This window comes from Homalodisca vitripennis, chromosome 8, assembly GCF_021130785.1.
Source record: "Homalodisca vitripennis isolate AUS2020 chromosome 8, UT_GWSS_2.1, whole genome shotgun sequence".
Lineage (NCBI taxonomy): Eukaryota > Metazoa > Arthropoda > Insecta > Hemiptera > Cicadellidae > Homalodisca > Homalodisca vitripennis.
The window spans coordinates 34,191,219-34,204,529 of NC_060214.1; the positions used below are offsets into that span (position 1 = coordinate 34,191,219).

A 13,311-nucleotide genomic window follows, 5' to 3' on the forward strand; every position below is an offset into this window, starting at 1 on the left:
AATATTTTTCTATCTGATAAACCGGATCTTCACCAAACTATTCTCGCTCTCTATGCTAATGACAAGAGTTGGAGATTCGTTCTAAATGCAACAAAATGTGAGACTAAGGAATTTTCTTTCCTTACATACGTTACGCCACCGCAAATTGTACAGAAGACGCTTTAATCTCATGGAAAAAATAAACACAAACTTATGCACTTTTATATTGGATTCCTATTACATAACAAAATATTTTACTTTGAAGCCGAACTGCGCACTAGTGATTTATAAAACTATACTGAGACCCCTAGTATAAAGTATGCCTGTACAGTTACAGTATGGACTATACATTTTTTTTATAAGATGAACAACATACTAATTATATTTTAACGACGATTGCAGTTAATTGTCCATGGTACATTCAAATTAACCTACCTCCTGAAGAATTAGGAACAGATTCAATTGGGGAATTTGTGTGAAAACGTGCAATTTCTTTTGCTAAATTTACACCGTGCTTCGGGAGCTATTTTGTTCCATATCAGAGAGCTAACTTCAAGACGACGCGACGTCTGAAACCAAGACTCCATCAAGACGTGCTATACTTATTGGAGGACACTGCTTAAGAAAGATAACGATTACTTAAATTTTAAATAACATTACAGTTTTTAAATGTCACAATTAAGTTACAGGGTGTCTTAGCATAAGGCAAGCCCAATTGTATACTATTCTGCATGTTAATTTATGTCACACCTTTCAGTTTGTTTTGTAGAATGTAATTACATTGATCCAGAATAAAGATTGTTACAAAAAAAAGAACCTAATCTCAATAAAGAAAGCACAATCATCAATGATACCAAGAGGAAAATAGACACATTTTAGTGATGACGTTTCTCCATAACATACCGTCAGAGTGTTCTAAATCGGGAATGGGCTGGTTTACATTACCGCAGAAATAGTATAGAACTCGAACAATAGGTGCAGTATAAGCCTTAACGCTAAAAATCTGTTGAGGCTCCGATAGAATTTGTTATATCCTGTAATTGTGACGAATATTTAGATCTTGGTCATAACAGTTAATCTGAAAATTGTAAACGAATGTTTTTTAACATCTGTAAATCATAAAGTTGGTCTATTAAATTTTTTCTGCGCTTATTTTTCAATCAAGTTGCCGTGTTTATGAACTGGTTACACTGAAAACAACACGTACCAGTATCGAACAAACATAAGAGACTCTTCTGAGTATTAAAAGGATTCAGAAGCTGAATTTTATTAGTTGACAACGCGGTGATTTCTTCTTGAATAGTCGGTAAAAGTCAGAATTTTGATGTAACTGCAGGTAATTTACATGTACTTTGCAGGCGCGTATGGCAACACTGTTATCTTTGTTTGTTCACTTGACATTCTTGACAATTTTAATTGTTATCTCTCTCTTATTATCGAGTCTCAACAGGTAATCTTAGATACCGGTTCATGACTCAGACTGTCACGCGATAACTACCTATTTTAATTTAAATACTCGTGGAAAATTTTGCCATTAGTATCGTGTGGCGTAATATTTTAGATTAAACACTTTTGTCTATAGAATCGAACTATACAGAAAACTTTTGCAGTAATGGCTTCTCAATGGAAAATGACTTATTTTCCCGTCAAGGGTCTGGGAGAATCTATTCGGTTTTTGCTTGCATACTTGGATAAAGAATACGAAGACCATAGATTCAATGTAGAAGACTGGCCCAGCATCAAACCAAGTAAGTTGTACGTGCAGGGCAAATTCAAATAGTTTTCTTGAACTCTTAAAGTTTGTATTGATGGTTTCGTGTGTTATATCCTACTAAGATGTATAATTATGACAGGCCTATGTATAATAATAATGTTTAGGCCTAACTAGTTTATATAGCACTTCCTAACACTATTGGGTCACTCCCTGGCTGTGTTGGTTAACCTTCCAATGGGTTATAACTTAATTATTAACAAGCCCATTTTGGTAGGGTCCAATAAGCGGACCCGGTGTTTTATATCGAAGAATATAATCATCGATACCTAATATTCGCATATCGAATCATAAACTATCAATCGATATAAAAGTAATAACAATCATATGTTTTAAATTAAAATGTGAATTTAATGATGTAACAAAATAACCTTTACCATTACTTTCTTTTTTGCATCTGAAGACGACCATGTTAGCTCCTCTGACAGTTACATTTGTTACCTTTCCACAAATATCACATAAGGGATTCTTAGGTACTAACCCAACATTCTGAAACCATAAAAAAACATGTTTTATTGTCTTTTAAAGCAATTTCGTGAAGCTTCCTAAGATTGACAGCCATTTTTAATACACAATGTTACTTATGTGACATTTAAAATATTACCTTAATTGTATTATTTGAAAGTGTTTACAGCTGTTCATATAGATTATTTAAGTTAATTGTTAAAAATAATTAATCAGTATCGATTGATTATATCGATGGTTATGATTAAGTAATATCGTTTGCCAATTTCGATATAAAACACCGGGTCCGCTTATTGGACCCTACCCCCCATTTTGGCTAATTTACAAAGGCTCTTTTAAAATGTACATGTGCCTGCAGTATAATAAGCAATCACCAATACAATAGAATAAACACATACATAGTTTAAATATTTCTGCTGTTACTGAACAGAAATATCTAAACTCTGCTTTTTTTGTCAGAAGTGGATGGAGGCTGCAGTCTAATAAGAGTCCAAAACTTGAGTGAGGGATAGCATCGAATCAATAATTGGAATGATTTAAATGCTGTCAGACATATTTAGAGTAGGGTACGATAAGCGGACCCGGTTTTTTTATATCGAAGAATGTAATCATTGATAGGCCTACCTAATATTCGCATCTCAAATCCTAGACTATCAATCGATATAAAAGTATCTATAGTCCTCAATAACAATCACATGTTTTAAATTAAAATATGAATGTAATATTTACAGCGATCAAACAAATTATTATAGCCAAAATTAGGAAAACTGGACGACCATATTTGCTCCTCTCACAGTTAGAGTTGTTTCTTTCCCACAAATTTTACATACGTTTTTGGTACGATTATGTGTATTATCTGAAAGTGTTTACAGCTGTTAATATAGATTGTTCAATTAATTGTTCAAAATAATTAATCAGTAACGATTGGTTATATCGATGGTTATGATTTAGTAATATCGTTTGCCAATTTACTAATTTACAAAACTGGGTCCGCTTATCATACCCTACCCCATATATTTACCCTGTTAAGTAATACACTATTAGTATAAACAAAGTTATATTATTTTCTATTATCTAAAATGCATATTATTTCTTTGACTTATAAAAATATAGCTTCACTATGATGCAATCTTAAAAGTCTATAACGTAATACAGTTCGACATTATTGTTGCGAAGTAATTGAAAAATTAAATTGTGTGTTTGGTATTTGAGTAATGCCACCACTAGAGAGATGTGAAGTACTGTGGTTACAAAATAAGGTGTAGAACTATTACATTCCTGTGACCTGTTACCGTGGTAGTATGTCAGTATACAAAACTTTTAAGTAACTCACTACAATGTAACATAGACTGATGAACTAGTAAATTGGTTAATACAAATCATTACTAATCTTTATTTTCCCGACCTCAGATCATCCGAACTTCTCCGACATCAGGTCACTTTTTACGATTTAGGACGTGATCTGAGAACTGGAAAGTACCGATCGGAAATGATCTGGCTATCAGTGTTGGGTGGCCCGCACTTCTGGCAAAAAAGACAAATATCACTCAAGTTAGTACCCAAATTGGTACTTTGGGATTATACCGACCACACCCAGACATGAATCGTTATTTGACATCTTGCTTCTACTGATTACTAGATTAGCGTAGAACAATATTTCGTCAATATAAAACAGGAATTGCCTTATCGCAAACCCCTCCCCATCCTCAGACAGAGGTCAAAGTCGAGCGGTCTAGTAGATAGCGTGATTGCAGAGTCTCGCCGCCCGTTCAGCTGGTGCGTTGCTTTGTTGTACTTCCGTGTTTTACTCCTACATTTCTCTAAACACAAAAATTCAACAAAAACAAACATTACCAAACAAAAACTAAACTCTTTATTGAAAAAAACACACAAAACTTGTTTTTATTCTTGATTACACTCCGCCACCCAAAATGCGAGTGCCTCAACGAAAGAAAAACATCCCTCGAGATAGTACCTATCTGTAAAATATCAAATTCTAGAGGGGCTGATCAGAAATATAAATTGAATTGTAATGGAAAGGCAATTATGTACCGTGCAAAAAACTTATATAATCATGTGATGCCGCGTGGCCTGCCGTAATCGGGATTCTCGAGAAAGATAAGATAACAGCGACAACAATACCGATCACAATACCTGGAAATGCTTGTTGATTGATGGAATGTTAGTTCTGTTACTCAACTACATTGTTTTATGACGTTCTAAGTTCATTCAAAAAAGTTTAAGCGTTGAAGAGTTGTTTTTTTTTTTCGTTCTATCATGTTTGTTTCTATAAATTTATATTTTTGTGTTCTTCATACTAGTGTGGTCGGTATAATCCCAAAGTACCCCCAAATTCAAGCTCAGATCACGTAAGCGCTTGTAAAGGCTATGTTTAGCTTTGGTACTACTAGTAACATATTTACGATAACCTAATGTAAACCTACTTCCCAAGACCAAAAAATGGTTATGAGAACAAATCATTCATCCTAGCTGTTACTGAAACAATAACATACTGGTATTAGGTTACCACTGAAATACCCGTTACTGACACTAATACTGCAAATCTGTAATGACAGCTTCAAAGTAGTAAAAAGAAAGTAGCCTAAATGTTGCACCGTTTTGTTAGTTATTTTTTATAAATGCACATATCATAGATTGTTTTTTATATATCATAACATTATTACTTTTAGTACTGTAATTTGAAATACAGCATAATTAAAATATAACATAATTTGGTTCAAGTATTTGTAGCAATTCTTTACACATGAATATTGATGATTTGGTACTATTGATCATTTGAGTGTTGGATGCTAATTATACTGCAGCCGTGGACACAAACCAGTCTTGTGCAAAGGAAAAGAGAATACCACACCCGTGACATAAGAAAGTGGTTACTCGCTCAAAATGCATACACTCTACATACCCCAAAAAGAAATATTTTCCACAAAACAAGTACATAGTGAACAATGTGGACGATTTATGGAAAGTAAAACTTGGTGAATTAAAACTTATCTGCATGCAATAATAGATTCTAATACATCATGGTTGTAATTTATGTGTTTTCTATATACGGTTGGGTTAAGGCACTAAGAAAAAAAACCGCTAAAGAGATGAACAAAGCATTAAAATCATATTCTAACAAGTTGGCGTAAACACTTGGAACATTGAAAGGGACGAAGGTACAGAGTTCATATTATTAATGTCATTACTATCGATTATAAATACCAACTATCGAATAAACATTTGAAGTAAAGATTTTCACAACTAATCATTGCCAGCTGTTTATGCCAGAATAATAGTATTGTTAAAAATTAATATTCAATATTTAGTTAAATCATTTATGTACTGAATAGGCTAGTGACATCAGCAAGAACAATGACATTGAACATGCGATTTTGTCTCAAATGTATTTTTAAGTATTGAACAATGTTTAAAATTGGTACCTTGATGATGGTGATCCATTCAAGAAGCATATTGTATATGCTGTCAGACACGTTTATCTTGTACAGTACTGTAATTGTAAGTACTACGCTGATCAAACATAATATAAAATATAAAGTCTAGTTCAGTTTATTTAATCAAATACATAAATTTCTTTTACATATAAAAATATAGCTTTAGTAAAATACAATTTTAAAAATTTATAATGTAATTCAGTTTAAAATTATTCTAAATTAATTCAAAGTAATATCATGTGTTTGATATTTGAGTAATGGCTGTAAGTACAATGGCGATATACGTACGTGTTCTTTGTGACACAAGGAGTCAAGACATGTTTATCCTTGAAAATAGTAAAAAGTAAGTAAATGTTACAAATATTGTTTTCTTTGTAAAATTTCATAAATATACATAGTCTAAATATTTGTTTATTGGTATTATATTAATTTTTAAGTTGTAAAACCAACAGAACTATACTGTTATTTGAAATAAATATTACATAATTAAGTTCAACATTTTGCTTTCAGTATTTTTAGATAGTCATTAATATCGAATTCTCGAATATTGATAATTCGATTGTGGTGGTGGCCTCTTATTATACTGCAGGCATACATGCTTCAAGGAAAGGTACATTTATTCTACATTTATTTTCCCTAAAGTATGTAGAATTTGAATATTGAACTGGAAAAAATATTAGCAATCATAAAAAAGTTCCTTGCAAAAACCAGTAGTCCCTGAGCAATTTTAGTGGAAAACCACAAATATTAAGTTATTAAGCCATGCACCAAACCTTTTTGAAAAAAAAATCCAAAATATTTAGAATATATTATTCAATAAAACAGAAAACAGTGAATTTGAAATTAACGACTGGAGTAGCAAAAGAAGAGTTATGCACTATTAACCTATCACTAACGTCCTGAACAAAACAACATTTCAAGGTGTGGAAATGTAAAATAACTAAGTTATAGAATATTAAAAGTGGAACTATTTTTATGTTTAAATAAGTTTATAAACTGTTAAGTAAATCCATAAACAGTAAACAGTTCACTGAAATCCATATCGAAATAACCATTTCTAAAATTATAAGTAAATAAAGTGTGTTCAATAAATAAAATGCCTGGAGTAAATATAAAAAACCCAAGTTCAATACATTTTTAAAGACAATATTGATTTCATAAAATCTACATAAGGATAAATATGCAATGAACAAGCATGGAAAATACATAAAGTTTTGTCACACTTAAAAGCAACACTCAAACATACAGGCTATGTCTGTCTCCAGAACTATATATTTCACTAAACTACAAAAACTTTTCATGTTTTAACCCGCGAGAACTCGCGCTACAAGAAGTTACGCAAGAACTCGCGTTGTTTGATCGAATCTAACATCCTCCAACCAACTAAGAACGGCTTTTTCATAGTCTTCATTCATTGCAATAAAATTGTAAAGTCATAAAAGAATTGTAAAGTCATAAAAGAGCATAAATATAACTCAAAAGCAAACTGAAAAACAAGAAAAATCACTAAACTGATGGATTTAAACTGGCAGTTACGCGATCACTCGCGCTGTTAGATCGCTCCTAACACTGGCCTGCCATGATCACTCCCGCCGTTAGGTTGAAACTAATAATCCGCGAGGAGAGTCCGCCCCCCTTAACATGATGCCCCACCCCAGCGACTTCTACTGTCTAAACATGATGCAATACGCAGCAGACATACCCATAGAAGCATAAATTAAGGGTTCAGTGTTTTAAGATAACAAATAAAAAAAATTTTATATAACACAAAAAATATGTTAGATTCAATCTAATAGTGCGAGTGCTCCCGGGTTAAGGATCTTGCCAAAGTATAGGATATGTGTATCAAACAATCGACTTCAAGATAATCAGTGTTATTTAAAGTTATCTACATTGGTACTCACCTTCATCACAAATACTGTTTTGTGTGCAGACTTTCAACCAATAGTAAACATAACAATAGTTTTATCTGTGCCTTCCATATCAACTACTTCCCGAAATCATATGAGTATTTGTTCCAGCAACACCATGGGGCCAGACTCCAGTGCTGGAGGCAAATGGGCAGACTGTGACTCAGTCTATAGCCATCACCCGGTACCTTGGTCGTCAGGCCGGTTTGTGTGGTGCTGACGCATGGGAGGATATGAGAATTGATGAGATTGTCTACGTCATCAATGACTTACGTGCTGGTGAGTAACTTACATTAACTTAAGCCAGACACTGGTAGGTACTGTAGGCAGAGGGACAGACTGTGACAGTCTATAGCCATCAAGTGGTACCTCAGTTGTCAGGCCGGTTTGTGTGGTGCTGACACATGGGAGGATGTGAGAATTGATGAGATTGTCTACGTCATCAATGACTTTCGTGCTGGTGAGTAACTTACAATAATATTTGCCAGCTTAAAACTTGAAACCCATATGCTAGCTAACCTGTGGGACTATCATAGAATACTTGCAAATTGTTATGTATTTAAAACTCTTTAAAAATTAAATTAAAACTATATCGTTAATTTATGGGAATTTCCTATTTCACTTTTGTGGCCAATTCGTGTAAAAAGCCAAATCAAATAGAATAATGCATAAGAAATAATAGATTAACAATTTGATTGATTATTTTAGGTCCATGTGCATAAACAAACATTAGGATATCATAACTTTACAAATATATTGTGTTATTATACATTATTTACCACTGCTATATTCATAAGAAATTAGTTTTATAAATTTACATAAAAGTTTAACAACAATGTATAATAATCAATGTAACAGATCAGTTTAGTCAACTCAAACTTTTTCAAAAAATCAAAAGGTTTTAATTTTGTATTTTTGCCTTAGGGTAGAGCTGAACATATTAGAATACCTTACATTGACAGAAAGTGTTGACGTCCTTAAATGTGTGCTCACTTTCTGAATTGTTGAGTAGAACACATCATAGTTTGTAAGTATTCAGGTAATAACTTACCAACTGAAAGGTGTAATTTGTGTGTTAAGCATATGAGTGCATGATGTTTCCTACCCGCATACTTTGTTTTAGAACTGGCTAAGTACCACTATGAGAAAGACGAGAAGAGAAAGGAAGAAGTAAAGGGCACTGTATTAAGTACAACTGCCCCGTTCTACCTGTCCAGACTTGATGCTCATGTCAAAGCAAACAATGGCTATCTAGCTAACGGAAAGGTAAAGGAATTTTAGTTTGATTCATGAATTTACACATTAGGAGGCATTTACAAACAAGCACTACTGTAATATATTTCTTCAAACTTTTCTGGAAGTAGTGGGATTATTATTGTTACATGAATGTAGATTTTTGATGATCTACTGACTGACTGCTAGAGGGCTATCTGTGTAGATGGCCTATTAATTAGTAAGTTCCGGTTCACAAAAGCGAGAATTTTGAAAGCATAATAGTGGCAATGAGCTTTGGTACGATTTAGTTGTGTATTGGATCAAATGGAGCGGTTTGTACAAGCGCAAGCTGGTCCATCGCAGCCAGCAGCAACATGCAGGTGTGATGATCACAAATGACAGCCATCACTACTAGATCGCTGTGGACAGCTGCGACTTGTCGCTGTCAACTGCTAACCCTTATGACGTGGTAGTGTGTGAAGATGTATTGGACTGTCACATGGATTGTCAGTCTTTGCACTTGATTTTGATCATGACTTGTAGTGCTTAGTGTTAAGCATCTTCATTTTGAAAAAAAAATTGTGAAGTGGCTAAAGTAAACATTTTCAAAAAATTGCCTTTGGTCGCTACATTACTTTAAAAACACAACAACATCACCTATACATTGATAAAAATTAATTAGCTTCAATGCTTTGAAAAATGGAAAATTATAACGCAATATAATTTTATACCTTGGCAATAAAAATGAACTAGATGATCTAACATTATAATAAGGTAGCCTAAATAAAAATAATATCAATATTACTTAGTAAAAAGAACTATCAATGCCGTTCTTTTAAACATTGCAAACAAAAAATATCAAGGCTAATTTTCTACTTATTAATGATTTGGCAACGTGAAAAATACTTTGCAGTGTTATAATAATGTTATGTAATCTATTATGATTATATTTTTTTAAATTTATAGATCATAATAATTGATTTTAACAATTTCCAACTTTTTGGTCTCATAATTTGTTAGAGAATTCCAGATTTTGAAGCAGTCTTACAATTTAAATGTATAAAATATATATTTTTAAAATTTCATCACAATTTTTAAATGGTCTTGTAATTCTCTTTATAAACTCTAAAAGCCTATAAGAAGAGTCAATCACTACATAATGTACATGATCTCAAAAATAAAGACTGGGATCGAAAATCACGAACAGACCTTTACTAAAATCAACAAAGTATTGTTATTTAATGTTATTGGATTCAAGATTTCTTTCTGGGAATAAGTCACTTTATTAACATTAGTCTATAACTAGTATAAGTTTGTCAACTGACCCCTGCAAAAGTTAAATACCAGTATGGCTATTAATAGGTTTGTAAATTTTTACATCATCAGCAAACAACACCTGACACCCATGGTCAGTTATTCAGTTTTAAAGAATTAAGAGGGCCTAGGTTAGAGCCTTGAGGTGCACCAGAAGTGTTTATATAATTGAATGAATTATAAAATTACATACTGAAATCAATTGGGAGCAATTTTTTTAGATTTATAATCAAACAGCAAGTTTCTGGTGAAATACCTAAACCAAACAAGTTTTGTTAACAAAAAGACATGTTCATCTTATCTTAGAAAAATATGTAACATCCATTCTTCCACCAACATCCAACTCAGACGTAACATAATGAGTTAATGTTATCAAGTTAGTTGCTGAAGAACGCCTGGGTATTAATCCATGTTCTGTTAAAATTCCCACCTTGGAGACGTCATCTGGGGTTGTTCAGGATATGTTGGTTATTTAACTGCCCCATTTTGATTGGGTAATCTGTCATAGTGTCGTGTGTGTTGGCCAAATTTGAATAGTTTCGTCTCACTTTGTTTGCGCCAAATTTACAAGGTTATTTTTGACGATGGAAGGATTGTGAAGGAAACAGGATTTTTCCGGACATTTGCCATTGTTCAGTGAAACAAGAAATCAGTAACACTACGTTTCGAGATCTGCAATCTGATCTCTTCTTCAGGTAAAGAACTAACCTAATACATAATTACAAACTAGGTTAAAATAAACAAATCTTACCAAATCGTTGTCGCACGCCTAGGCCAGGAATCACAACCACCATGTTGTTTGTCAACTTCACTAACTCTATAACTATGCACTTAATAAAAAACTATACAAAACACTAATCATTATAACTGAACTACGGAATACAGGTCACATTACGTCTTCATTCGTCTACTGACCACCTACGACTGACCAGAGGGCGCTAGCCAATGGTAATCGTCACGGCAGACCAAAACAAGATGGCGGAAATAAAAAGGAAGGGGGACAGGAATGGGCCCTTCCGTTATTATTGGTTCATGCGAGATGAACTTCTTAAAACCATATTGTGACTCCGCATTGGTTTATTACAAATATCTGGTCCGTTTGATACTTTTGGTTTTCTCTTTAGTTCATTTTTTAGAATTGGCAACCAAAGCGGCCTAATCTTAACTGATGGTTGACTGATAGGAACTTAATTACGTAATTTGTAATTCCCTAGTTTGTAATTATGTATTAGGTTAGTTCTTTACCTGAAGAAGAGATCAGATTGCAGATCTCGAAACGTAGTGTTACTGATTTCTTGTTTCACTGAACGATGGCAAATGTCCGGAAAAATCCTGTTTCCTTCACAAATGTACAAGCTTGGTATCGTTTGATTGTCTAACTAGATTTTTGCCAATTGTTGAAATTCGGAAATTTGGGTCAATTTATATAGGCCTAAAATCCCATACAGGTGGGTGGTGCCATCAGTAGAAATTCAAATATTGTTGCATATTGTTCAAACAGATTTAAATATTGTGTTCCACGTTTTCAGATGCCCTTTGTTGGTGTGGTTATGTACCTGGTGTTAGTAATCTACCATACTTATCTCCGACGTACGGTACATTTTAGGAAGATTGAATGTCTTTTCACTTTGATATGAATTTGAATTTATTTATAAGATTTTACTGGAAGACACAGTTGCAGAGTTCAACAGTTTTATGTTTTAGCATTTCTCCAAATCACCACTCGTCACAAATAATGTTTTATCATGTATATTTGAATGACCGTATATTATTTTACTTCTAAATCACTGGATTATGCATTGACGGATTTCGTTGCAATAAGTACCATTGTAATTGTTATAAAAATTGCAAAATAGTTTGTATCTTTTAAAATTTTTATAACCAGTGTAAAACAGTTGATACCTATCAAAAGACAAAATGTTTGTTGCTCACAGCTTGTGCAACTGTACCTTTAAAGTGGTTGTCTTTGCTTATGCCTTGACCGATTCCGTTGAAACTACCACCATTGGAATAGCAATAAATTTTGATTTCTAGTACATTTTTTATGACCATACTGGTTTTTTGTTATTTTGACTTATAAAACATTCAACAGATGCCATTTTTTTAATATTAAATAAAATAATACAATTAAAAAAAAAATGTTCCTCTTACCTATTCAAACCTATGTGCCTAATTTGGCTTCCTTAGCTTTAATAGCTTTAGAGATAATAATTTGTTAGTAAAAATTGCAAAATGGGGGCTAGCAGCTTAATGAAGTGAAAATTTGAAAAAAGTTATTTTTCATTTTTAACTTAGAATCACACATAAAATCTGAAAATGCATAACCAACCCAACCTTTTTGTTGGGCCCAAACCCAGCCCAACCCTTATCCATTGACCAGATTATAAAATGAAATATTTAAATGATCTCAAGATAAGTGTTGTGAAATTGATATAATACGCATGATTTAGTTTTAATTATTACAAATTTGACTTATATTGCACATCTCCCCTGTAGTAACATACAACATATGTTAAATTTTATGATCAAATGGAAATTCCAAACATCCAGTGCATTTACATTCTTTTCACCTTACTAGAAGAATCACATGCGACCACAAAAACACTGTCATATGTGATCTACTGTTACAGTTGTCTTGGGCTGATTTGTACTTTGCTGCAATAAGTGACTACCTAAGCTTCATGTATGGATCCGACATCACGGCCGGGTATCCCAACCTGACGGAACTACGAGAGAAGGTCCTGGCCTTACCCAAGATAAAGGAGTGGGTCAGCAAGAGACCCGTCACTAATGTTTGAATATCCAAGATGTGCCTGTAGGTCATGTTAAATTTTAAGCAATAAGTTTGATACTCCAAAACAATTATGTTTTGTTCAATATTCAAGTTATATAACATTATTCACTAAACTATTAAATATTTTATGTGAAATATCACTTGTTACATTTAAAAATAAATTTTATCTGGAGTTTGAAAATAAATTATATGTTTCTGTAACAATTTCATTATTCTCTACCATCTCATGAGTACATGTGGACTTTTAGTATATACATGTTATTAAATAATGAAGTTGATTTGATAACTTGTAGGTAGTTTAACTTAAAAAGTACTCTACTAAACTAAAAACCACACTCACATACAACTAAAGTAGGGCTGATATATGGTATTGTGGGAACAAAGAGATTTTAGATGATGAGCCGTTAC

General features: G+C 32.9%; 1 protein-coding gene across 1 annotated transcript; it reads left to right on the top strand.

Annotated features, from left to right (window-relative positions):
• Positions 1-1,356: 1,356 nt before the first annotated feature.
• On the top strand, positions 1,357-13,104 carry LOC124367544 (glutathione S-transferase-like). Its single transcript, XM_046824471.1, has 4 exons — positions 1,357-1,727; positions 7,692-7,859; positions 8,704-8,846; positions 12,740-13,104. Exons 1-4 carry the CDS (start codon positions 1,592-1,594, stop codon positions 12,905-12,907), a joined length of 615 nt encoding a protein of 204 aa, XP_046680427.1. The 5' UTR covers positions 1,357-1,591; the 3' UTR covers positions 12,908-13,104.
• The last annotated feature ends 207 nt before the right edge of the window (positions 13,105-13,311 follow it).

Bases quoted from the DNA above. Each gene is read 5' to 3' on its own strand.
- LOC124367544 (XM_046824471.1), top strand. From the start codon at position 1,592: ATGGCTTCTCAATGGAAAATGACTTATTTTCCCGTCAAGGGTCTGGGA. The intron at 1,728-7,691 runs GTAAGTTGTACG...TATTTGTTCCAG, and splicing joins CTGGCCCAGCATCAAACCAA to CAACACCATGGGGCCAGACT. The intron at 8,847-12,739 runs GTAAAGGAATTT...CTACTGTTACAG, and splicing joins GCTATCTAGCTAACGGAAAG to TTGTCTTGGGCTGATTTGTA.